At 45.7% G+C, this 27435-nt stretch overlaps 1 protein-coding gene across 1 annotated transcript in view; it reads right to left on the minus strand.

The window, feature by feature from the left end:
• The window catches only part of KLHL2 (kelch like family member 2), a 121483-nt gene that overhangs the window by 79511 nt on the left and 14537 nt on the right, over positions 1-27435 (minus strand). The window contains exons 2-3 of the mRNA XM_069977838.1: positions 23501-23623; positions 20029-20135 (exon numbers count right to left, since the gene is read on the minus strand). Of these exons, the coding sequence (XP_069833939.1) occupies positions 20029-20135; positions 23501-23623 (230 nt within the window). The remainder of the gene's footprint in view (positions 1-20028; positions 20136-23500; positions 23624-27435) is intronic.

Below are 27435 nucleotides of genomic sequence, written 5' to 3' on the forward strand. Positions count from 1 at the left end.
TGCTCCTTGCAGATGGCTGTTCAATCCCACAATGGAGTTAGCAGCTAAAGGGCAGATTAATACCACAGAAACCATTCATCTGGCCCTGGGCAGAAGTCACAGCAATCTAAGCCTATTTAATAGGCAGGACATAGTGCATCATGCAAAACAGTTCCCTGTTAACCCCTTTGTGTGGATTATAAACACTGCAATGTACTGGGCAATTAATACAGAATGCAAAAATTGGAAAATAAAGGGGTAGAAATTAGAGCATCCTTCAGATTTTTACACTTGCATTATTGCTCATTCTTGAGCAGATACCTTGCATAATTTCACCCTCTGCATAGGAGGCAGCAAAGCTGATCTACACATTTTTCTACTGGTTTATAGCTTAATAAAACAGAAAAAGCCAGTGGGCGGCTGCTAGTGCCCCCCCCCCCCCCCTTCCATGTAAAGTCTCTAAAAGTGATCACATTACTCTAACTTAGATGCGACTAATGCTCTATATTGTCATTAAGGTCTGCTACCTTTACCTGAGATGCCTGAAGACACTGATACTAAGGAGAATACAATTCACAGAGTCTCTGCCTGCAGTACCTCTGCTACACTGTGTACATGGTCCTCGGTCTCAGAACACTACATTTCAGAGGCACAGCTCAGCATTGGCTTTGTAAAGTAATCATGCAATTGTGTAATGTTACACTGGGGTGGGGTCCTGGAAACAGCTGAAGGACACAGACAGTTGCTAACTGCAGAATTCCAATGTAAGGCAGACTGTAAAAACACACTTCATAGCTGCTGTTGAAAAAAAAACATCAAGGGAACCAATGCTAAGGACATATTACTAAAGAACACATGCTAATGGCTGATCACTAAAGAATTGTTTTTTTTTTGTTTAATTCTTGCTGTAGATCTGTCATGGCAGCCACTCAGGCCTTGCCATGAGAACCAATTCACTTCCCCTCAATAGGGTAAAAGGAGGTCAGTGCAAGTTTTTTCTTTTTTTATCCTGTTATAAACATAATCACTTACAAAAAATAGCCACCAGAATACCACTTTAGGGTACAAACACACACAGCGTATACACAGCAGATCTGCAGCAGATTTGATGCGGTGTTCAGTTATTTAGATCTAATCTGCTGCGTATCGCAGCAGTAAATACGCAGCGTATGTGCCCTGTGTGTTTGTACCCTATTGTGTTTCTCAGTCCTACTGCACATTTGTACAGCCATACAGGCCAGCCTAAGAGATACAGCGTTCTAGATGTAGTTCCTTCAAACCAGCTCTGTACACATTAGGTGGTTGGAGGAGGAAGAGAAAATCCACATTGGAGCTCCACAACAAATATGTAATAATATCTGGAGACGGTTACAAGGACATGACAGAAGTTTTGACCTGCCGAGACCTCCACAGATCAGCAAAACCCGTAGGGAGCAGTGTGCCGCCGCTGGCAATCATGCTTCTCCATACAGCCCTATAAACTTATAATTATCATTGCAAGCCAGAGAGTGAAGTGCTTGTCCTGATCAATTTCAACAGGTTTTTTGTTATTACAGGTACTTTAAAGGATTCAAAGTGAAAACCTATGACTTTGGTTAGTAAATTAAACATTTATTTTTGAGACAACTGCTTTAAATTGCCCATACACATTAGATGTTACCATAGTTTCAACTTCCCCTGTAAAACCAATAAGAAAAAAATGTCTGTCATAAGAAAAAAAATAACTCCAGTTTTTGAATCATAACTTCCTGCATTGAACTTGTAATGTTACTCTGCAAGAGTATAACTAAAGAACAAAAAGTAATAGAAAATAAAGCTTTTAAAATGTAGACGTGCTAATTGTAAGACACTCAAATTAATTAGGACAGCAAAGAGAGTGAACAGTATAGTCTACATTATAACGTTAACATTTCTGAAGACGCAAGCATACAAGAAGACATTAACCAGATGACTATAAGGCAGAGAGCTAGAGAACACTTTCCTGTTAGAAGAAAACATAAAGATTCATATCTAGTCTGCCAGATACACACAAGGACAAATTACCTCATAATGTGATTTGTCCACAGACCAGCAACTCATGTGCTCAGACTGTTCAGCTAGCACGCACATCAGACTTATAGACATATATATATATATATATATATATATATATATATATATATATTTATATATATACACACACACACACATATATATACATATATATACACACACACACACACACACACACACACGCACATACATATATACATACACAGAAAAAAAGACAAATTTGGTCACTATTCACACTAGGAAGGAGCACGTAGCTGTAGCTGAAATTGCAAACACACAAAAACAGAAAAATGCAGCAGGCAAGATACAGACTCACTACAGACCTGAGAATAGGTAAAAGCAGACCCCCATCCCGCCCCCCCCCCCCCCCAACTGCTAAAAAAAATTTCCACAAATATAATAAGGCTCTTGGTGACCATTTGTAAACAGAGTAAACCACCCCACCACGATAAGGTGGCCTCATGCTTGGGGCAGACCCCAACACTGTATACACACACACAGTCTGCCATTTACCCATCTTTATGTTGTGCACCTGGGGAGGGCTGCCCGGATGATCGCTAGATTGTCCAGGCAGCCCATAGATGATAGCAGCGGTCTTCTGCCGCTGCTCCTATTCCACGGAGCCATGGCAGCAGATTGCTGTAATCTTAGTCGTTTGTCTTTCAATATGTTGAAAAGACAACAGACAACGATCAGCCGACATTGTTCATGTCGGCTAATGATCGTCTTCTATTACAAGACGATTATTGGCCATAACAGCCAATATCGGCCGAATCCGGACGATAATTATTTTGTGTAATAGGGCCTTAAATCAGAATCCTGATTTACAAACGGAAAAAGGTAGCATCAATTTTAGGACCAATTCACACTGAGTAAAAGGCGGAATTCCACAACGGAACTCTCCGCCAGAGAATCACGCCAGCTTCTGTGTCATACAGGCTGTCAATAGGAGGGCTTGCGCACCTCTGCTCTTCGCGCCTCCCGCCTCTTTTACTCCTTGTGAACTAGCCCTTAAAGTGGTCATGCACACGAGTTTTGAAAACTGATCGGTTTTTGGTAGCCAATCTGCAAAAGTAGAATCTGCACTTATACAGTATGTTTTTGTAGAACTGAAGATCCAGTAGAAGTCAATTAGTCCATTTTTACTAAAGCATTGCCAGGTAACCCCTAGGCATGTCTGTTTGTTTCTCCAGGACTTTAGTGATCTAGATACCCGAGGTAAAGAAATGTGTGGATGAGTCCTTAAAGGGGTAGTGCTGAGTTTAAAAATTATTCACTAAATAACACACATAACAAAGTTATACAACTTTGTCATGTGTGTTATGTAAGTGAATGCCCCCCTTCCCCGTGTTCCCCCCACCACCAGAAGTGTGGTGCAGTAAACTCACCAGATTACTGTCGACCCTGGCCGCCATCTTGGGTCGAACAACGTCATCTTCGGGAGGCTGGCCGGACTGCTCCAGCTGTTCCTCATGCCGGCCGCCCTCTGCCACGTCATCAGCTGCTAAGCTACGATTGGCTGAGCATAACTGTGCTCAGCCAATCGCAGCTGAGCAGCTGATGATGCGGCAGAGGGGGGCCGGCATGAGGGATGGCTGGAGCAGTCCGGGAGGCCTCCGGAAGATGGCGTTGTTTGACCCAAGATGGCGGCCAGGGTCGAGAGTAATCTGGTAAATATACTGCACCACACTTCTGATGGTGGGGGAACACGAGGAAGGGGGGGGAACACGAGGAAGGGGGGCATTCACTTACATAACACACATGACAAAGTTGTATAACTTTGTAATGTGTGTTATTTAGTGAATAATTTTTAAACGCCGCACTACCCCTTTAAGCTGGACACACAATGGCAGATGTTGTGGGAGAAAATGGATGGCATGTTTGACTTTAACACGCTAACCTCTTTGTTCTCAGTTAGATAAGCCTCTGCCAGGGGTATCAGATGATGGGTTTCTCCTTATTTAGATTACAAAGATGGGGAACCTGCTGACCTCAAACAGTAGCAAAACTACAGTTCCCATCATGCCTGGACAGACAAAGCTTTTGGTTTCACTGTCCAGGCATGATGGGAATTGCATCTGAACAGCTAGAAGGCAGCAAGTTCTAATGCTCTGCTCCAATAGGTTTTATGTTTCTCATACTAATAAGTGAGGAGAAACTTAAATATTAATCACTTCTCTCAGCCCACTTAAAATGGGTGTCTAAATAACAAAAAGTAAGAAAATTGAGAAATTATTTTTCATTAACCCCTTCACGTCAGCAATCTGTATATATATACGTTCCTATTGCACATGCCCCGTGCAGTAGGAATGTACATATACGTTCCTGACTTGAGGGGGCTTTGTGATGAGAGTGGGATCGCTGCAGGGACAGCGATCCCGCTTTCATCTGAGTACAGCACCGGAGATAATGAGGATCAGCTGCGATCTCGCAGCTGACCCCCATTAACCCCTTAGAGACCGCCGAAACGGCGGTCACTAATGGGCCGGTGCCGCCGCTGTATTTCATCTCCCCCCACCGTGAATCCACGTTGGGGGGAGATGAAATAAGTAAAATCAGACCCCAGACCAGCCCCCCTAGTGCCCCAGTCACTAACCCCCCATCCCCGCGGCGGCCATCGGATCCAAGATGGCCGCCGCTATCACTGTGAACAGACTAATGTCTGTTCACAGTGATCAAAAAAGAAAAATGAATGAAAACCCTATGCTCTCCGCCACCGGAGGTAGCGGAGAGCATGGGGCAGTCATCGGGACCCCCCCTGTGGGGTCCCGGTACAAGCGATCAGCGGTATATACTATATACCGCTGATCGCTTGTGCCATGTGCATCCCGGCACTTTTTATCCCCTGTCATAATGAATGATTGGTGACAGGGGATAAAAAGTGATGTCCCCCCACCCCCCAAGTCGCCCCCCACCCCCCTGTCACCCCCGTCCCCCAGTCGCCCCCCCTACCCCTTATACATTACCTGATCCTGGAGCTCCTTCCTCTTCGTGTCCTGGCTGGTTATGAAGTGCGCATGCGCTCCACAACCAGCCAGCTCTGAAAATTTAAAGTGACAGAGACCAATTTGGTCTCTGTCACTGAACTATGATTACTGTGATAGAAAATATCATAGTAATACAGTGAAAATGAATGTATAAAGTACAAAAAAAGACAAACATACATAAAAATAAAAAACACACTTTTTATTATAGTAATAATTGCAGTTTACTCCCAGATTACCCTTAACCACCGCAGGTTGCCCGTAACCACCGCACATTGCCCATAACCACCCCAGGTTGTCCGTAATCACGTCAGATTGTACGTAACCCCCCAGATTTCCCATAACCACCGCACGTTGCCCGTAACCACCGCACGTTGCCAGTGACCCCCTCCAGATTGTCCGTAATCACCCCAGATTGCCTGTAACAACCCCAAATTACATGTACCCACCCCAGATTACCTATAAGCACTTCAGTCTATCCGTAACAATTCTAGATTGTCTGTAACCCCCCCATTTTGCCCGTAACCACCGCAGGTTGGGCATAACCACCCCAGGTTGCCCGTAATCATGCCAAATTACATGTAACCCCCCAGATTGCACGCAACCACCGCACGTCGCCTCTGACCACCGCACGTCGCCTCTGACCACCGCAACCCAAATTGCCAGTGACCCCCTCCAGATTGCCAGTAACCACGCCAAATTACAGGTACCCACCTCAGATTACCTATTAGCACTTCAGTTTATCCGTAACCACAGCACCAACATATTATTGGAAAAATTCAAGTTTTTCATTTTTACTGGCCAATTTTGAATACTTTCCTCTAATACCTGTGGGGCCAAAATGCTCATCCTACCCCAAGATGAATTCTTTGAGGGGTGTACTTTCCGAAATGGGGTGACTTTTTTTTTGGGGGGGGGGGGGGGTTCTATTCTGTAGACATTACAGGGGCTCTGCAAACGCACCTGGTGCTCAGAAACTTCTTCAGAAAAATCTGCACAGAAAATACTAATTGGCGCTCCTTCCCTTCTGAGCCCGGCTGTGTGCCCATACAGTGGTTTATGCCCACATATGGGGTACCGTTCTACTGAGGAGAACCTGCGTTACAGATTTTGGGGTGAATTTTCTCTCCTGTTCCTCGTGAAATTGAGAAATTTCAAACTAAAGAAACATATTATTGGAAAAATTCGAGTTTTTCATTTTTACCGTCTACTTTTGAATACTTTCCTCTAATACCTGTGGGGTCAAAATGCTCACCACATACCAAGATGAATTCTTTGAGGGGTGCACTTTCCAAAATGGGTGACTTATGGCGAGATTTTACTCCGCTGGCACTACAGGGGCACTGCAAACGCACCTGGCGCTCAGAAACTTCTTCAGCAAAATCTGCATTGAAAAAGCTAATTGGCGCTCCTTCCCTTCTGAGCCCTGCTGTGTGCCCATACAGTGGTTTATACCGACATATGAGGTACCTTTTTACTCAGGAGAACCTGCGTTACAAATTTTGGGGTACTTTTTTTCTCTTGTTCCTCGTGAAATTGAGAAATTTCAAACTAAAGGAACATATTATTGGAAAAATTCGAGTTTTTCATTTTTACTGTCTAATTTTGAATACTTCCCTCTAACACCTGTGGGGTCAAAATGCTCATCCTACCCCAAGATGAATTCTTTGAGGGGTGTACTTTCCAAAATGGGGTGACTTATGGGGGTTTTTCTCTCTGCTGACACTACAGGGGCTCTGCAAATGCACCTGGCGCTAGGAAACTTCTTCAGCAAAATCTGCAATGGAAAAGCTAATTGGCGCTCCTTCCCTTCTAAGCCCCGCTGTGTGCCCATACAGTGTTTTACGCCCACATATGGGGTACCGTAGTACTCAAGAGAACCTGCGTTACAAATTTTGGGGTGCTTTTTCTCTCATGTTCCTTTTGAAAATGAGAAACTTTAATCTAAACGTATATATTATTGGAAAATTTTAATTTTTTATTTTTTACGGCCTAATGGTGAATACTTTCCTCCAGCCCCTGTAGGGTTAAAATGCTCATTATACCCCTAGATTAATTCTTTAAGGTGTCTACAAAAATCAGTTTTGGAAACTTTCACGAAAATGTGGTAATTTGCTGATAAATTTCTAAGCCCCGTAACACCCTTAAAAAGTAAAATATGTTTATGAAATGAAGCCAGAATAAAGAGAACATATCGGTAATGTGACTTAGTAACTAATTTATGTGATACGACTTTCTTTTTTTTAGAAGCAGAGAATTTCAAAGTTCATAAAATGCTAATTTTTTCAATTTTTCATATTTTGATGTTTTTCACAAAAAACACACAAAGTAGTGACCAAATTTTGCCACTAATGTAAAGTGCCATATGTGACAAAAAAAAAAACTGTCTCAGAATCGCTAGCATACGTTAAAGCATCACTGAGCTATAAGCGCATCAAGTAAAACAGGTCCGATTTTGAAAAATGAGCCTGGTCTTTTAGGTGCAAATAGGCTTGGTCTTGAAGGGGTTAAAAATACAGCCATCAATCACCTGATAAATCTCTCACATTTTTAGTGAAGTAGTTCCAGTGCTCCCTGCTGCATTCTGTGGGTATACAGGTAGGTCATCGCTGCAGCCATGTAATCAGACCAAGAAACACCACAACAGAATGGTGGGGGAGTAAGGAATGGCATTATTTTTATGGCCTTATCTTAATCATGTATAATAAAGTCAATGGGACATCAGGAAATAAACACAAATAGCCCTAACCTCAACTGTGCAATTTATAGACCTGTATGGGTTATTTTTACCATACTCACCTAACATAACATTACACAGCACAGCCTACCGCACATATCAGGATTTACAATCTGCTAAGTAAGGTCTAGCTGCAATGGTCAGGCTGAGCGCTGGGCTGTACAGGAGAAATGTATTAGTGCCCCTAATGATATAGAGCAAACCCTCCCGATTCCTACAAAGAAACAGGGAGACATTGCATACATGCAGCGTGCTACTTACTGTAAATTACAATTAATGTCATTTACAGGATAAAAACACCACACTAGTTTTAATAAGGGAAAAAAAAAAATCATTAATTGCTGTCTTCCTTTTGAAGATTTCCACTCTTTGATTTGAGAGTCGGCACAAGATAGCCTCTCTAATTTGTGAGAAAGGGAAATGAATATTCATTAGATCCAGCAGCACAGGAAGTATCCCAGTACCAACTGAGAAAATAAAGTCAATATGAGCAGCAACGCAGGGAAACAACCCGGTCACTGTAGGGTTCACATGAACTTCATACTGCTAGATGTAATTACAGAGCCATTAAAATCCTTTAAAGTCATTACACACTGCCACTAATCTGTGTGTGGGGACCGCAGCCTGGGCGGCTGATTGGTAGTGTCTGTTGTGATGGCGGCCAGGTGCGGTAGTCAGTGCGTGCGGGGTGGGGGGGGGGGGTGTATGTATAGACTGCACAGTACCACTTCCCTCAGTGTCTCTATGTATAGACTGCACAGTACCACTTCCCTCAGTGTCTGTATGTATACACTGCACAGTACCACTTCCCTCAGTGTCTGTATGTATACACTGCACAGTACCACTTCCCTCAGTGTCTGTATGTATACACTGCACAGTACCACTTCCCTCAGTGTCTGTATGTAGACTGCACAGTACCACTTCCCTCAGTGTCTGTATGTATAAACTGCACAGTACCACTTCCCTCAGTGTCTGTATGTATACACTGCACAGTACCACTTCCCTCAGTGTCTGTATGTATACACTGCACAGTACCACTTCCCTCAGAGTGTGTGTATGTATACACTGCACAGTACCACTTCCCTCAGTGTCTGTATGTATACACTGCACAGTACCACTTCCCTCAGTGTCTGTATGTATACACTGCACAGTACCACTTCCCTCAGTGTCTGTATGTATACACTGCACAGTACCACTTCCCTCAGAGTGTGTGTATGTATACACTGCACAGTACCACTTCCCTCAGTGTCTGTATGTATACACTGCACAGTACCACTTCCCTCAGTGTGTGTGTGTGTATGTATACACTGCACAGTACCACTTCCCTCAGTGTCTCTATGTATAGACTGCACAGTACCACTTCCCTCAGTGTCTGTATGTATAAACTGCACAGTACCACTTCCCTCAGTGTCTGTATGTATACACTGCACAGTACCACTTCCCTCAGTGTCTGTATGTATACACTGCACAGTACCACTTCCCTCAGTGTCTGTATGTATAGACTGCACAGTACCACTTCCCTCAGTGTCTGTATGTATAAACTGCACAGTACCACTTCCCTCAGTGTCTGTATGTATACACTGCACAGTACCACTTCCCTCAGTGTCTGTATGTATACACTGCACAGTACCACTTCCCTCAGTGTCTGTATGTATACACTGCACAGTACCACTTCCCTCAGTGTATGTACATCCCTGCTGCGATTTTGTCTGCAGCCCGCCCAATTAACCCCCCGGCCGCCGGACATTATACATTACCCGGTCCCCGTTCCTGCTTGCTTCGGGGCTCCCGATGTCTTCACGGCCCGCCCGGCCAATCAGTGCGCTGCGGCGGGGCAGCGCACTGATTGGCCGGGCGGAACGTGCCGGGAGCCGCTGAAGCAAGCAGGAGCCGGGATCAGGTAATGTATATCCTGCCCGCCCCCCTGCAGCCCCGATCGCCCCGCAGTCCCCGGCCGCACGATCGCTCCCAGCCCCGCAGCCCCCGGCCGCACGATCGCCCCCAGCCCCGCAGCCCCCGGCCGCACGATCGCCCCCAGCCCCGCAGCCCCCGGCCGCACGATCGCCCCCAGCCCCCGGCCGCACGATCGCCCGCAGCCCCCGGCCGCACGATCGCCCCCAGCCCCGCAGCCCCCGGCCGCACGATCACCCCCAGCCCCGCTGCCCCCGGCCGCACGATCGCCCCCAGCCCCGCTGCCCCCGGCCGCACGATCGCCTGCAGCCCCCGACCGCACGATCGCCCCCAGCGGGCGATCGTGCAGCCGGGGGCTGCGGGGCTGGGGGCTGCGGGCGATCATGCGGCCGGGGGCTGCGGGGCTGCAGGCGATCGTTCGGCTGGGGGCGATCGTGCGGCTGGGGGCTGCGGAGCTGGGGGCGATCGTGCGGCCGGGGGCTGCGGGGCTGGGGGCGATCGTGCGGCCGGGGGCGATCGGGGCTGCAGGGGGGCGGGCAGGATATACATTACCTGATCCCGGCTCCTGCTTGCTTCAGCGGCTCCCGGCACGTTCCGCCCGGCCAATCAGTGCGCTGCCCCGCCGCAGCGCACTGATTGGCGGGGCGGGCCGTGAAGACACCGGGAGCCCGAAGCAAGCAGGAACGGGGATCGGGTAATGTATAATGTCCGGCGGCCGGGGGGTTAATGGGGCGGGCTGCAGACAAAATCGCAGCAGGGATGTACATCCCTGCTGCGAGTTTCTCTGCTATTGAAAGTATAGGGCCGGGATCTGCAGCGAGTCTCCCTGCAAAAACACAGCAAGGAGACTCGCTGCAGATCCGGCAAGTGGGTTTGTAACCTTAAAGTGCTTTTTTTAAACGCTATATTCAGAATTAGAGCAGAAAGGAACTGCCACAAAAATACTTTCAGAAGTAACTCATTTTATTTGTTAATGCAATACTTTCTTAAAGGACAACTCCCATGAAAAACTTTTTCCCAGTAATTGAAGCACATTACAAAGTTATATAACACTGTAATATACTTCAATCACCTGTCTGTCCTCCTTCCCTGTCTTTTCCCCCCTCCACCAGGAAGTGTAAGAAACTCCTTCATACCTAATTACTGTCGTCACCAAGCTCCTCTATCAGCTCCTTCTAGTGACGATGAGTCATCAGCAGGAGGGCTGGTCTAGGTCCTGTTACACCAGCCTCCCCCTCCCCTGCCTGGTCAGGTGACTGCTTGCTCAGCTTCCATTGGCTGAGCAACTGTAAGCCATCTGACATTCTGCAACTCAATAATGACTCATGACTGACTCCAGGCACATAACCAGCTACAGGACCCCCTCCCCCATACTCCCTCCTGCTGCAGTGGACTCCGTGAGAGTGATGCCCCTATTCCACAGGTCGCTTAGAGGAGCAAACGAGCGCTCTCAGCGCTCGTTTGCTCCTCGTTCCCCGCTCGCTGCCGCCGCTATTCGACGCGGCTGCAGCGAGCGGGTGAGTGCGGGAGGGGGCGGCGGGGAGCTGCGGGGGGGGGGGGGGGGGGGGCTGCGTGGGGGATCGCTGATCGTCCGGGCAGCCCATAGGATATAGCAGCGTCTGCTGCCGATGCTTCTATTCAACGGAGCGACGGCAGCAGATCGCTGCTATATCAGTCGCTTGTTTTTCAACATGTTGAAAAACAAGCGACTGCAACGATCAGCCGACATGAACGATGTCGGCTGATCATTGCACTCTATTCCACCGGACGATTATCGTCCATAGCGGCCGATATCGGCCGAATACGAACGATAATCGTTCCGTGGAATAGGGCCTTGAGTCATGTCACTTGCTTATCTTTCTCCTCACTCCTGGCATGTCAGCTACACAGACGTCTTATCTCTCCCCTGCTGCCCTGACCTAATTAGGAACGGCCATCCTGCAGAATGTACACTACAATGAGGTGAAAGTATGTGTGTGCAGCTTCAGTGTGTGCATATAGCAGCCTGACTGAAGAGAGAGAGGGGGGGGGGTCATGTTTAGTGTATGATGGGAGTTGTAGTCAATGGAGGGGCAGGCACTTGCAATGTTACAGCAGGGGGCTGGCTTGTCACAGCAGCCACAGTGCATCATGGGAAGCTGAAACCAGGAAGCTAGGAAGAAATGAAGAACAAGACTAGAAATCAGAAGGTACACAGATGGTGGGAAATTCAAACAGTGACAGCTGAGGAGGGATGATAAGTATAAAAGCTATGTTTCTGATTGTTTTTTTTTTTTTTTTTCCCCTTAGCGCGGGAGTTGTCCTTTAACATGCTCATTTTCCTTGTCTAGATTTTGTGCGTTTTCTTTCTATCCTACCCATCATCCATCCACCCTGTAGATCAGGCATGTCAAACTCTGGCCCGCGGTGACATTTCTGCCTGCAAGGGAAATCAGTTGATTTACCACAGTTGTCTGCTGACAGCGAAGCTAATTATAATATGGGGGGGGGGGGGGTCCAAACGGCCACCCGGATCACCCATATTATCTTTTGCAGGATGCACCCGGCACAGGAAGTGTGTGTGATAATGTCACCACGCTTGAAAGTACAATGTATCCCAGCTCCACAATAATACAACTTCATGTGAGTGCCAATATATGTAAAGAGTCCACTGATTAAGGAAGCTCCGCCTTCAGAATCGTCGCGCGACAGGGGAGAGGACGTCTAGCCTCCAGTGCTCTGTTCACACGCAGCCGAATCTGTACTACTGCTAGGAAATAAAGACAAGTCGAAGTGAAGACTACAAAAAGTGAGTGGACTCTTTTCAAATATTGGCACTCACATGAAGTTGTATTATTGTGAAGCTGTCGGGGTGCTGCACCACCTATTAAAACTCACTTCAAGGCTGCAGGCCTAACACTGCCTGTGGCCTAGAAGTGAGTTGTAATAGAAGACAGCAACGCTTCCTGGCACGCTTCCTGCGTCGGATGCGTCCATCAGACGGGGGAGCTGCTGGGGTAGTTCACAACTACATGGGGCACTATTATGGGTTAACTACTTTATGGGGCAGCATTTGGAGGTTCTATTAAGTGAGCTAATACCACATGGGCTACAGAAGGGGGCATTATTAAAATTTTGGGCACTATGGATGGCACAGCCTGGTCCGTGCATTAGGGACGGTACATGCAGCCGCTAGGTACACGCTTCCCCGACAGTGTCAAGGATGCAGCATGCACACTTCAATAAATGTCACGGTGGCCCGCGACTTTGTCCAATTTTTTTACTTTTGGCCCATTGTGTCTGAGTTTGAGAAGATTAACTTCCCTCTTTTTCTCTCCTATGTATTTCTCTCATGCCCTGTTCACTTTTTCTCACCAGCATATAACATCAACTTTCACAGTGCAACACAGAAGTCGCTCTCACATGTCTTTTAACCAGTTGCTGTCTCTCTATATCCTTCTGCTTCTCGCTGCTGGTGACATCTCTCGTAATCCAGGTCCACCTCCCTTTACTGCTAGTCGTTCCCTTCAATCTCCCTCAAAAATGAATCCTTTTAACCTGATTGAGAATTGCTTTTGCCATCCTCTGTTCCTTCTGTTTGTCTGCATCTTTCACCTGTGCTCTCCTAAACTCTCGCTGAGGGTAGGTTCACACTACGGAATCCGTGCACATAAGTTTTGGCAGATTCCATGGCTCGTCCCCGTCACGGCGGCGAGCCTATCCATATCCTGTGCCATAGACACCATTCTATGGCCAGGCGGATTCCGCATTCTGCCGAAAGAACTGACATGTCTATTCCTTCGGCGGATAGTGGCATTCTCTCGCCCATAGAATAGTGTCTATGGAGCCAGCGGAAAGGCGTGCGGTCGTGAACGAGTATGAGCCACGGAATCCACTAGAACTTATCCGCGTGGATTCCGTTGTCTAAACCTACCCTCAGTGTGTAAAAAATTCAATAAGATTCATGATTTCTTCATTAACAAATCCTTGACCCTTCTGGCTCTCACTGAAACCTGGTTGCGACCATTTGACACTGCTTCCCCTGCTGCACTTTTCAGGTCATTCCCGCTAAACCTTTAATTTCATTTCCCTCCTTCAAGGTTCACCCCCTCAGACTGTTTCGCCCACTTTTGTTATCTATCCCCTCCCCCCACCCTGACTCACCTTGAAAAGTCCTTGACCATTTTGCCACTTGCTCCCACACTACCTACCCACTCACAATAAAACACTAATTTTGGGGGTCTCTACATCCCTGACTATATCCAAATCTCCTCCTCTTTTTTTTAGCTTTTCTCCTTAAAAGGGGTTATCCAGCGTTACAAAAAAACACGGCAATTTGTTTCCCCAGAGACAGCACAACGCGGCTCCAATTCAGGGGTGGATTGCAATTAACCTCCATTCACTTTAATGGGGCCGTGCTGCAAAACCCCACCTAACGTGGAGACAAAACTTGTGCCGTCTCTGGAAGAAAGTGGCCATGTTTCAATGCTGGATAATCCCTTTAACCTCTGTTCTTGGCCTCTTAACCAACTGGCCAGCTAACCAATTCTCCCACACACAAGGGTTGGAATTCCCCAAACCTGATGATCTCCTGATACGGTTTAACTCCTAACTTTACAAATGATCCATCCAAGTTAGTTATCAGACCACACCCTTCTATCTTTCTCAATCACAAACATTCATCCCCCTCATGACAGTACTGTCTCATACATATACAGAAATCTGCGAGGCATCAACTTAGACTCCCTCCAGTCCTCACTGCCCCAGCCCAAATATGGCAGCCAAACACTACCACGACACCCTGAAAACCCTTAGACACTGTAAGGCTAGGTTCACACTGTGTTTTTGCAATCAGATTTTTCCTGTTTTTGAAAAAAAACGGATGAAAAACACAGATGCATTTGTGTGCATCAGTTTTGATCCGTTTTTCCAAGGACCAAAGCACATCCGGTTTTTTTAACGGACACAAAATGGAATGGAATGGAATTGGCTACAATGGAAGCCAATGGAAAAACGGATCAAATTTTTTTTGCAAAAAACGGATGAAAAAAAACTCATTGCAAAAACGCAGTGTGAACCCAGCCTAAGTCCCTCTGCTCTCCGTACACCTGCCACAGATGCCAGAAGACCTGGCAAATGTCGAAAACTCTCTCTCTTCAGCAGTGGTCTTGGACTGCTCAACATCTGTGAAGTAAATCTAGGAAACTCAGCAGATTTCCTACACTATAAATTAATTCTTAAAACCTATTACTCTTCCCTTCATCTCGCCAAACAAGCCTACTTCCCCTCTCTCATTTTAAGGCCAACGTTCAGACACCCATCACCCATTGATCCAGTGACAGAGGAAGAAGTCTCCAAGTCTCCAATCCCACTACTGAAAAAAAGAAAAAAAAGTCTCAACCTACCCTAGGGCTGGGCGATTAATCGAATTAATAAAATCATTGCGGGCAGGCTGGACGGTGCAGTACGCGGGCGGACAGTCCGGAGAGGGACAGTATGGGGCTGGCGAGCGCTGGAGTGAGGTGCAGGGCGGGCCGGCAGTACGGAGAGGGGCGGTGCGGGGCCGAGAGGGGCGGATCGGGCCGGCAGTCTGGAAAGGGGCAGTATGGCGCTGGCGAGCGCTGGAGGCGAGGTGCAGGGCGGGCAGTCCAGAGTGATGCGGCACGGGCGGCCTCCAGCACAGCGTCCCGCTCCCCTGTCAGCCACAGTTAGAGCTCCCCAGTGTCTGGAGGAGACAGCAGGGACTGCAGGGTGATGTGTCGCAGTGTCGCTGTGGGTCCCGGAGCTGTACAGCGGGGTCAGATCCCGCTGTACAGCTCCAGGAATCACAATATGCTGCAGTCCCTGCTGCCTCCTCCAGAGACCGGGGAGCTGTAACTGTGGCTGACAGGGGAGCGGGACGCTGTGTGAAGGGTTGAGAGAAGGAGGGCTATGTGCACTCCTGCTCCAGTCACCCACAGCCCCCCCTCAGTCACCTTCAGGCCCCCCTCAGTCCCCTTCCAGTCACCCCCAGTCATCTCCAGTCATCCCCAGCCCCCCCCAGCTGCCCCAGTCATCTCCAGTCCCCCAGTCATCTCCAGTCCACCCTCTGTCACCCCCAGCTCTCCCTCAGTCATTTCCAGTACCCCAAAGTCACCCCCAGCTGCCCCTGTACCCCCAGTCATCTCCAGTCCCCGTCAGTCATCCCCAGCTGCCCCAGTCCCCGTCAGTCATCCCCAGCTGCCCCAGTCCCCGTCAGTCATCCCCAGCTGCCCCAGTCCCCGTCAGTCATCCCCAGCTGCCCCAGTCCCCGTCAGTCATCCCCAGCTGCCCCAGTCCCCGTCAGTCATCCCCGTCATCCCCAGCCCCCGTCAGTCATCCCCAGCCCCCGTCAGTCATCCCCAGCCCCCGTCAGTCATCCCCAGCCCCCGTCAGTCATCCCCAGCCCCCGTCAGTCATCCCCAGCCCCCGTCAGTCATCCCCAGCCCCCGTCAGTCACAGAGGAGCACTGTTACACTGGGAAGCAATACAGTTGTTGGCTCAAACATCATTAAAATAGTATCTGAAGCTGTGAGGAAAATTTTATTTATCAAAATAAAAAAAAAATTCGAGATTTCTAAAAAAAAAAATAAATAAAATCGAGATTTTATTTTTTGGCCATATCGCCCAGCCCTAACCTACCCTGTTCATCTATAAACCTGTCTCTTATCTCCCTTTAATCTCTTAGTCAAGTTTCTGTCAAGGACACTTAGTCCACTGTAGTCTAGTCTGGAGTGTGGTAGTGGACAGACGTATGGAAGACACAGAGACTTTCTTTCCTAAAGCAACACTTCTACCTCTAATGCAGTGCTAAACACCAACAGAGAGGACAAGTCAGATCACCGAAACCCACGCCGTGAACAACTTAAACACAGTGCAGGACAGTATGCTACAAGCTAAAGAGGAACTGGTCCGGACAGAGCAAAGCAGCCAAGAGCCTACGTACTTTCTCTCGCAACGCAGGTGAAACCAGGTAACTTTGGACACCTTGCTCGACTCAGGTAACATGATCTGGGGCTTGTGCCACCCTAGGAGGACGGGTCACCTGACACTGTAGGGCAACTGGTGGTTACAGCGACAAGGTCAAAACACGGGAACAAGTATTTTCAAGTATTCTCAAGTATCCTTCTAAAGTTCCTTCTAGCACAGTACTACATTGGGTTGGAACTCTCAAGACAAACTCCTCTCCACTACTCTGAACTCTCACAACCTATTTCTGAACTCTATTTCAACCCTCTGACCTCTCTTTTCTTCTCAGCACACAACCAAGTCAGCACTGCTCCTCTACGCTCACTACCTCCACAGTTCTCAGTGCAGATATAGTCAAGTCCAACATATTCGTCAGTAAAGGGTTTATTTTACCGGGACTCAGTGGTTATTGTACTAGCACCTACACATCAGTTACACCGTTCTTGGGTTATCTCCCCTTTCCGTGGGTGGCAGTATACAGGGTGGGTCGGTCATAACTCCACTCCGGACCACCGTGATAAGCGCCCAAGGCACCTATCACAACCCAACAGGTCACAGACCATTGGGGAAAGGTATAGCCAGGCTCAAAAACTAAAAGCAGGTGTGCTCTATACCTGTGTGCTGATTCAGCACTGGCGTCACAACACTATACCATCTGGCTGAGCTTTACTCCACCGACCAGCCACCATTGTAGCGGAGTCACACTACCACCTAGCAAAAGACCTGTCGAAGCAGCTGCAACACCACACAGCAGCCCACTACCACATCTGCTCTATTCTTGCCGAACCCCCTTCACTCAACTGAAACTACTCTCACCAAGGTGTAAAACTACTTCCTGAAGGCAAAGTCACAAGGAAATTACTCCCTGCTTATTCTCTTGGATCTCTCAGCAAAGTTTGACATTGTAAACCACCAGCTCCTCCTCTTCCTGCTCTCCTCTCTTGGCCTCAAGGGCTTTTCTTTCTCCTGGTTTTCATTGTATCTCTGATCGCTCCTTCAGTGCATCCTTCTCTGGCTCTGCTTCTTCTCTGTTACCTCTTACTGTTAAGGTTCACCAAGAATCAGACCTGGGTCACCTCCTCTTCTCCTTCTATACAGCACCCATCAGAGAGAGAATCAGCAGGTTTGGCCTTCAATACCATCTCTACGCTAAAGAAATCCAGCTATACACCTCTTCTGTGACATCACACCTGCTTTCCTACAAACCACCAGTGACTGTCTATTCACACTCTCTAATATTATGACCTCTCTATTTCTCAAAATCAATCTTTCTAAAACTGAGCTTCTTGTATTTCCTTCCTCTAAAAAAAAAACTAAATCAGACATCTCCCTCTCAGTCTGTAGTACCAGCATAACTGCTATACACCAAGCTCAATGCCTTGGGATTATGCTAGACTAGTGCTTCTCAATTCTAGTCCTCAGGCCTCACCAACAGGTCATGTTTTGAGGATTCCCATACAAAGAACACCTGTGATAATACCTGATGCACTGAGTATAATGATATCACCTGTGAAATACTAAGGAAACCCTCAAAACATGACCTGTTGGTGAGGCCTGAGGACTGGAATTGAGAAGCACTGTGCTAGACTGATCCATCTTTTACTCAATATATTCAAGCGCTTGCATGCTCCTGCCATCTACACCTCAAAAACATTTTTTAGAATCCTCCCATTTCTTACCATTGACACAGCTCAGACTCTTACAGGTCGCCCTGATCCACTCTCATCTTGACTACTGTAACTCCCTACTAATTGTCCATCCTCTCTCTAAACTCTCCCCTCACCAATCTATCCTGAATGTAGCAGCCAGAGTCATCTTCCTCTCTAGCTGTTACACTAACGTCTCCTCCCTGTGCCAGTCACTGCACTGGTTACCCATTAAAGGGGTAGTGCGGCGTTAAAAAATTATTCACTAAATAACACACATTACAAAGTTATACAACTTTGTAATGTATGTTATGTTAGTGAATGGCCCCTTTCCCCGTGTCCCCCCCCTTGGAAGTGTAGTGCACTATACATACCCGATTCGTGTCGACCTCGGCCGCCATCTTGGGGACAATGACGTCGTCTTTGGGAGGCCGGCAGGACCGCACCAGCCCTCCTTCATGCCGCCACCCCCCCTCTGCGGCGTCATCAGTGGCACGAGGGACGGTCGGAGCGGTTCGGCCTGCCTCCCAAAGATAACATCATTGTCACAAGATGGCGGACGGGGGTCGACACGAATCAGGTGAGTATATAGCACTACACTTCTGGGTCTAGCATGGGGGGGGGGGGTGGGGGGACACGGGGAAGGGGGCCATTTACTAACATAACATACATTACAAAGTTGTATAACTTTGTAATGTGTGTTATTTAGTGAATAATTGTTTAGCGCCGCACTACCCCTTTAAGTCCAGAATTCAGTTCAAAACTCCTCACCCATTAAGTTCTCCACACACAACCTCCATGCATCTCCTCCCTCATTTCCACCTACCATCCTATGTTCTGCTAATGGTCTTATATCTTCTATAATCAGAACCTCTCACTCCCGCCTCCAGGACTTTGCTTGTGCTGCACCAGTCCTCTGGAACACACTACCCAAAGACATTAGATTCATTACCAACACACTCCGTTTCAAGCATGTCCTAAAAACTCATCTCACGGTGCACATATAACATTCCCAAATTTGTCTCCCCTGATGCTGTCCTCTCCCCTTTTACTGTATATCTCCATGGTTCCATGCACTTTGTTCCTGTACTCAGAGATTGGCAGGTGACTGGCTTAACCAACACTTATAGGCACTTTTTGATTCTATGTACAATGACTGGATCATATGCAAATAAAGCACTTACTGCCTCGTGTCATGCCTAGTCAACCCTTGCAAGGCGGCCCCTCACTCCTTTTGTACTTCTATTTCAATTAATTCTGTAATGTGTGTATGGAAATGTAGCCCCTGTATTGTAAAAAAAAATATTAATGTGGTGGTAGGACCCTACATTGTTTTTTAATGCAGTAGTGTACTAGCTTTTAAAGATAAGGAAAAAAACTATTAAATGATGGACATTACATTGTCCATTCTGCATCAACTGTTCAAGGACTACTACAAAGCAAAATAGATAAAGGTCCGATGCCATAAGATAAATGAATTGTAAATTACTACACATAAATTGCTTGGTAACAAATAACTGGATTAAGTGTCCAGATTTTTCCACCTTATTCCTGACGGGAGAGAACGTAAACACTGGCACCACACCCCTGTGCAGCACAGGAAGCCAGTCATAAAGGGAGAGAACAGAAATAGTACTCTAAATGGAAAAGCTATCCCCAGAAGGAAAGCTGGTGTATCTTTGGTATAACCAAGATCGATTATTTTAACATAAGTGTTAAAAGAGATAAGAATATTGAAGAAAATAGAAAGTACCTGTAAACATAGCATGGAAGTAAGGACTGCATGCTGCCAGAACCACCTTGTGAGCTGATATCTCCACATCTTCTGCAACTATTGTCACATCACATAGCAAATTCTGGCTGTAAAAAATAAAACAGGAAATGGCACTAAATACTAGATCAATACATTTCCCACACATTCATACTACATCAGCCTCTAATTGTGCGCATTGTTCTGTATGCCACTATGTCATACAGCTGTGCCAAGTATCGCAGGGTTATCCTGTTCGATTAAAAGGGACTTTATCAACTCCTGGGCACTACCTAAGGTGCTGACAGTATGCTGTAGATGGCAGTCCTCTTGTGAGCTTGTTACCTTTTGGTAATTTGCCCTTGCAGTGGATTATGCACAATCTCTGGTCTCATACTGTAATGAAGAGTCAAAGAGGAGTTGTTTGTGTCACACCTCACCACTCCTTTCCCCTCCCTCTTTATGAATAATCAATGATGCCCGGCCTTCTGCTGGCTCAGCTGTCAGCCAGTGTCTCTGATTGCAGATCAATACTCTGTAGGCAGGTTATGTCTGAAAGAAACACTTAGATATAGTTGAATCTCGGATCCCAAATGTGTTGGAGCTGTGGTCTAGGGGTAACTCACCTGTCTGGAGACCTGCCCGCAGTTCATTCTTAGGCTTAAATCCCCTGATGGAAATTAAATATAGGTCTTTAGTTTTTTTTTGAGTGGATGGCCGTAATTTAAATTACAATTATTATTATTATTATTATTATGGCCATTATTTTAAGACAACCCCTGTTTCTAAATAATGACCGTTATTTGCCATTAAATGGCGGCCATCTAATCAATTTCAACAGTGTGTCAACATAGCCATTCTGTGTTTTCAATCCACTCCTGGTTTTGATTGCAAAATACTGACCAAGATACTAAGCAAAAATACTGTGTGGGAACATAGCCTTAAAAATGATAAAACAATAAAATAAATAAAGATCTATATATTTCATTTTCATCAGGGGATTTGAACCAAAGAATGAACTGCCGTCAGGTCTCTAGACAGGTGAGCTACCCCTAGACCACAGCTCCAACACTTGCCTACAGAGGACTGATCTGCAATCAGACACACTGGCTTAAAGCTGAGCTAGCAGGAGGACGGGCAGCAGAGATTATTCATGAAGAGGGAGGAGGAAAGAGTGGTGAGGCGTGCCAGAGTGTGACACAAACTCCTCCTCTTTGACACTTTATTACCGTAGGAGACCAAAGATTGAACATAATCCATTGCAGGGAAAAAATTACAAAAGGCACCAAGCTCACAAGTGGACTGCCATCTACTGCACAGTCAGCACCTTGGCTAGGGCCCGGGTGCTCACAGATTCCCTCTATAGAAAAAGTCCAAAACACAGCTCCAGGTAAAGTTTGGGCCATATGGGCCAATGTAAATAATGATCTATAGGGGTTCCAAAAATACAGCCCCCCCCCAGCCCCCAACAATCTATGGCTGATGGCTTTATTCCAAGGATAGGCCACCTATTTTCAAAATTTGTATAAATATCTTTAGCTACACAGCTGTACATTGACACAGTAGATGGCCACACTTTTGTTTTTTTTACGTACGATTTCTTATAAAACACTGCTAAACAGAAAAAGGGATATTGTGCATAATAGACATAATAGATAACATATGCACTACTGTCAGATACATTTACTGAAGATAAAATGTCCTGTGCCATCAACAACACATTAGGTCCATATGTAATGTTCATGTAAAACCACAGCGTGTAAAAATTGGATTCCAGAGTGTCCTTATTCAATCAGATGTATATGCGTACACTTGGTTTGTGACTTCACCCCTAATGAGGCACACATATAGATCTGTGAAATAAGGCGTTTTAGTTCCTGTGAACACAGATCTCCGCTGCCATCACACCCAGACATCAGCCTCTAAACAGGATAATTACATTAGGAAACTGGAATTAAGGAGAGGGTGTGTGTGAGAGCAAAGAGCTTTATACTGCGGCAAAACATGACCATTCTTGTACTAGGATGGCTATAGCAGGTGTAATGAAGGCAAATTACCTCCATAACATTAGGGCACTTTAAAGGTTTATTACAAGCTTTAAGACAGGATCTCCAAATTTTCAGTATCACAGATCATGTTAGTCTTCTCAGGAGCATTTGCAGCTCATACAACACATCTTTATGGCTTTCTTTAGTTCCTGACCACTTTTTAGAAACCAAGAAGAACAAGGCTAATACTCAATGAAAACTCAAAGCATTACACTTCCGTTCACACCAGGAACCCCAAATATACAGTTTAGTTACTAGTCCTGGTCTATTCCTTTCAAAGACATATAATCTGGAGTGTCATGAAAAGGCTAAGAGTTGTTTTCCTGCAAGGAAGTGACCTGGAAAATGTCTGGGTGACTGCTCGTAATGGAAACTAAGCACTGATGACCAAAGGATATCCCCTCCTGTATCATTTCCGAACTTCACCTTCCCCACCGCTTGCTGAAAACCTTTAACAACTCCAAGCAGTCGCACCTCTGACCTAAAGAAATATGTAATGCTGTACAAAGCGCTGCTGTGTTCCATGATGTACAGATCTGAAACATGCACATATTACTCTAACAAAATGTATTATCTGCATTTTACACTATAATAAAAAACTAAAAACTAGGTGGCATCTGCTTTGACATTGGATGGTTCACAACTGAAAAATATTGCATAATATTTTTATAATAATGAGATTGTGCGCTGCCAGATCTACTTCACCGACTAAGTGTTTTTTCCAACCTAAACCGTGCAGTTTTACCTATAAAAAAAAATTACCTCCCTTTGATTTCAGTGTGGAATGTTCAAAAACTTAGTTCAAAATGAATAATTGCACGAAAAACTGCATAATTCACAGAGACGTACGCTTCCATAGTGATTTTCAAGATGTTTTTTAGTACCATTTTTGCCTGTGTGAACATACTCTAACAAGCTAAGAAGGAGAAAAAAAATCATTGACAGCCAATTCCTCTAATGCAGCGTAATTCACCTGCATTGTAAATACAGTTAAATTCAAATGTTGCAGTTTTGCCCAAGAAATGACGCTGTAAACAGCATATCAACTTCTAACCCACCTTTCTATTTACAAGAGTTTGGATTGAGTTTGTGTATTATGTGGTAAACATAGTTTATATGTAACATTCTCCTTGTTGCCAAAGTAGAACAAAAAGTATGAATTACATGGCAGGTGAAAACATGGTAAAGCATTTTGGTGTACTTCTATGCGGATATATGAGAGTAAAAATGTAATTGTCCATATGCTGAAAGACAACTAACAGTATAAAAGGAGAGGCTATAGAGCAGCACTTGTTCTGACCCTGTACACATCTCTTAGACCCCTTGCTCATTATTCACAGGACATTCATTTACTTCTTAGGTGAACTGAAACCTTTCTGCTGCTCATGAAATATTAGCCCTTTTTTAAGATGCTACACAAACAATACCTGCGGAGCTCATTCATAACCTTGAAAGCCTTCCTGGTGTGCCTCGGGTTCATAGTCACAGGACAGAACTTTTCTGTGGTCTCCTTTACTTCCACAGGCTTCTGCTGGCATATCTTCGTGTTCCTGTGCACAAAACATATAAACATTACCTCACTGCTAAATGTATAAATTTATTGTGTGGTCTCAAAAACTCAGCAGACAATGCCTTTCAGTCTTAAAGTAATCATTAGTTGACTAGGTTTGGTCCATTAAAGGAGCACTTTTTTTTTTTTATTTTAATAATTTTAGCCTCAGCTGCAATCTTGTGCACATACTCATTCAGGCTGATCCGTTCTTACAACCCAGCGTTATTTCAATGTTCTGAAGCCGTTCAGGTCTTATTGGCACCTACATGACCTCTCCTCTTACTTCTGAAAAGGCTGGAAGTCCTTCTTCTATGTCTTCTATGTATCTCTATGGAGCGCACTGTTACGGAGATGCATACAAAAAAAAGTGGATTCCAGTCTTACTCCAGAGGTACTATTTAGAGGAGCAGTGCCAACAGGACCTGAATGGTGTCAGAATATAGAAATAATGCTGCGCCCTGAGAATGTGGTCAGCGCAGGGGAGTACGTGCGTAACTTTGCTGCCAGGGCAGACATATAAATATATAAAAGCCAAGTGCTTCTTTAACCTCAATAGGTCTGCTGTCAGACTACCAACATATAACCCAAAACACCTACATGGATAATAGGAACATAGCCTAGAAGCTTTTTTTTTTCCCAGATAAAGTTCTCTTTAGTGGATCCTCATCTTCTGTGGAGGGCGGAGGCAAGCAGCAGTGCATACTTATTATTTATGCCCCTATGTGGACCTCAAAGCCTAACAAATAGAATATGTGTAGGTCCGACATGGATTAAAAACAGGATTTAATCTCACTTTTAAGGTGGTTTTCCTTCTCGTCTCTGTTAGGACCCAGCCCTATTCTGTCAGAAAATATAAGCAGAGAACAATCCATGTGAATGTGTAGGTTTATGTTTAAACACTGACCTATATATGGGGCTCTTTGCTGGGAGTGAAAGAAGCAGTTATCATCCACATAAAGGACATGCCCGTCGAAAGCTGTGCGCGTTTACCAGAGATGAGTCTGACGCCCATAGAGAATGACTGGAGAAGTCATTCTGTATGGGTGTAGGACTCATCTCTGGTGAGCGTGAACACGGCTTCCGACAGGGATTTCTCGGCAGCGGGAAAGGGACTGCGACTTTGAGAGGGGGTAAGTATAAGGGGCTCCACCCTGGCAGCCGGGGTGACAGGCTTCCTTTAAGCTTCTGTCACTAATTTATAAATACTAAACCTATAGGCAAGATTGTTGCTGTAAAACCACACCAGTAGTAGTAGTGGTTTACAAAACAATGGGTTTTCTTGCTAAAGGTGACTTTGAAATGCATAGAGGACTGAGGGGATATCATGGGTATTTATCACAGGAAGCTTGCCAGTCTGATTTCTACTGCCATCTATAATATCCCCTACATTACTATAAGTCACTCATTAACATGCTGCAGGTTTTCTTACCACATGACTGATCACTTGACAAACAAGCCACTAAAACCTGCACTGCATAAAGTAAAGATATGAGCAATGTACACCTATTACAACTATACACAGGGTGGTAGCATAATGCCTGCCAGACACAAGCTAGTTCAATATAGAACACAGACCTCCAGTCACACTTGTATCAGACACATACAGAAGTCCAGTGGTGGGGGTCTTTATGGGGAGCCAACTAATGTGACCCCCAGCAGTAAGATCAGACTGCCCACACAATACCAGATAAGTGATGAGGTGTCTATACACCACACTGCAGACGTTCCTATGTTTAATCGGGAGTTTATTTTTTTTTATCTAATAATCTTTATTCCTCACACTTTTTTATCCTATAAATTTCAGTGTACAGGCATGCTGCCGGGGGGGGGGGGAGGCTGGTGGTGTAATTCCCCCTTGACCAACTACCAATCCAATAGATATGCCAGAATGAACAAAGCTGTTAGGATGGCGATTTTTTGGGGGGGTAATGAGTTACGACACACAGTTGAGACATCACTCTTTACAACTGTATGTTGCAAAACTGTATTTTTTATTGTTTTATTATTATGTATTATTTGAATGATTTCTATAACAACCTCATGATGTGTACTATGTTGAAAGGCAGACAATATTAGATAAATGTATTATGTTGTTTATGAACATGGTATACAATGGCAACAGACTTACTGTTATGTTTATTTACATGTACCTTTTTATATGTATTCTACTCATTGACTGTTTCAATGTCTATCCTTCAATAAAATGAGTTTAAAAAAAAAAAAAATGAAGGTATGTCTCCGACCTTCATCCTCTGCACCATTCCGGTGCAGTTAGTTGCAGGGCTGTGGAGTCGGAACTAGCTTTGTCTGGAGTCGGAAAAAATGTTCAGACTCCAGCTTTAAAAAAAAAATCTTAGAATAATTTAGAAAAGTTTTGCTCATCAATATATATTATAAGCAACATTCTAACAGGACAGTGGCCCTATTACATAAGGGGGGTCAGGGAAAAGTTGTCGGTCACTATTTGGCAGTTTGTTTCTGAGCTGGAAGAGTCCATTGTGTGGGGGAGATCTGTGCTGTTCTCTTCCTGGATGCAATGTAATATGAAGATATTCTGTGTAATATAGAGGAGGAGGAGGAAGAGAAGACATAAGTAGTGTATCGGGAACCTTCTTCAGTGTTCTATGGCTGCAGCTGTGTGTGTGTGTGTGTGTATGTATGCTATGGCTGCAGCAGGCTGTGTGTGTGTGTGTGTGTGTGTGTGTGTGACCTACAGTGACCCCTCTATATCACTATGGCTGACATCTATATTACAGGTATCTGGCATTGTTAGAAGTGTTTCTGTGTGTATGGTCAATATTTAGTTAGAAACATAGAAGACTGTCAGCAGGAAAAGATCACCTGCTCCATCTAGTCTAGTTCTAAGTAGTTCAGGACATGGAGGCTGTAGACTAGCTACATCCACGCACACAGGAGAAGCTGCTTTATATCTTTCCACACTTACACAGAAGTCACCCCAGGATCATGTAGGACATTAGGGAGAAGCTGCTGAGCCAGTGTGATAAATAACTCCCTTGGTATATGACTGGCCATTTATGAAGGAGCAGGAGTCTGAGTCGGTCCTGATAAAATTCAGGAGTCGGAGTTGGACTCCACAGCCCTGGTTAGTGGTGTGCTCCCAGTCCGGTTTGGCTAACCTGCTGATAGCTCCCATTTATTTCATGTATATCTAGTCACATTAAAGGACTCCCGCGTCAGCAAAAAAAAAAACACTAACAGACACAGACCCTATACTTACCATCCCTGCTAAGTCGATCGGCAGTTGAAAATCCCGCCGGCTGCGGTCCTGGTCAACCCCGTCCACGTCTTCATCCTCCCTTCCGGGGTCCCACGCCATGAATGAGAGCAAAAAGGCTGCAGATGCGCGTGCGCACCGGCAGCCTTTTCATTGGCTGGATCGCGTCACATGGCTTCCAGCTTACTCAGCCATGGCTTCCAGCTTGTTCGCTTCCATTCATTATAAAGGTAGACACAGAAGACTAGGATGACCAGGCCCACCCCCGCTTGTCACAAAATGGCGGTGGGAGAAGAGGACGGTGTCGACAGCAAATACATAAGTATAGATTTTTTTTTACTTCCTAGGGGGGTCGGGGGGGGGGGGGGGGGGGTAAAAGAGGCGGAACAGCTCCAGACAGGTGACTAACATACATCACAAAGTTTTATAACTTTGTAATGTGTTTTAAAGCCCTATTACACCAACAGATCTGACGACAGATTATCTGCCAAAGATTTGAAGCCAAACCCAGGAGTGGATTTGAAAAGAGGAGAAATCCAGTCTTTCCTTTATGACCTGATCTCTGTTTATAGTCT

The sequence above is a fragment of the Dendropsophus ebraccatus genome, chromosome 7 (genome assembly GCF_027789765.1).
Source record: "Dendropsophus ebraccatus isolate aDenEbr1 chromosome 7, aDenEbr1.pat, whole genome shotgun sequence".
In the NCBI taxonomy this organism is placed as follows: domain Eukaryota; kingdom Metazoa; phylum Chordata; class Amphibia; order Anura; family Hylidae; genus Dendropsophus; species Dendropsophus ebraccatus.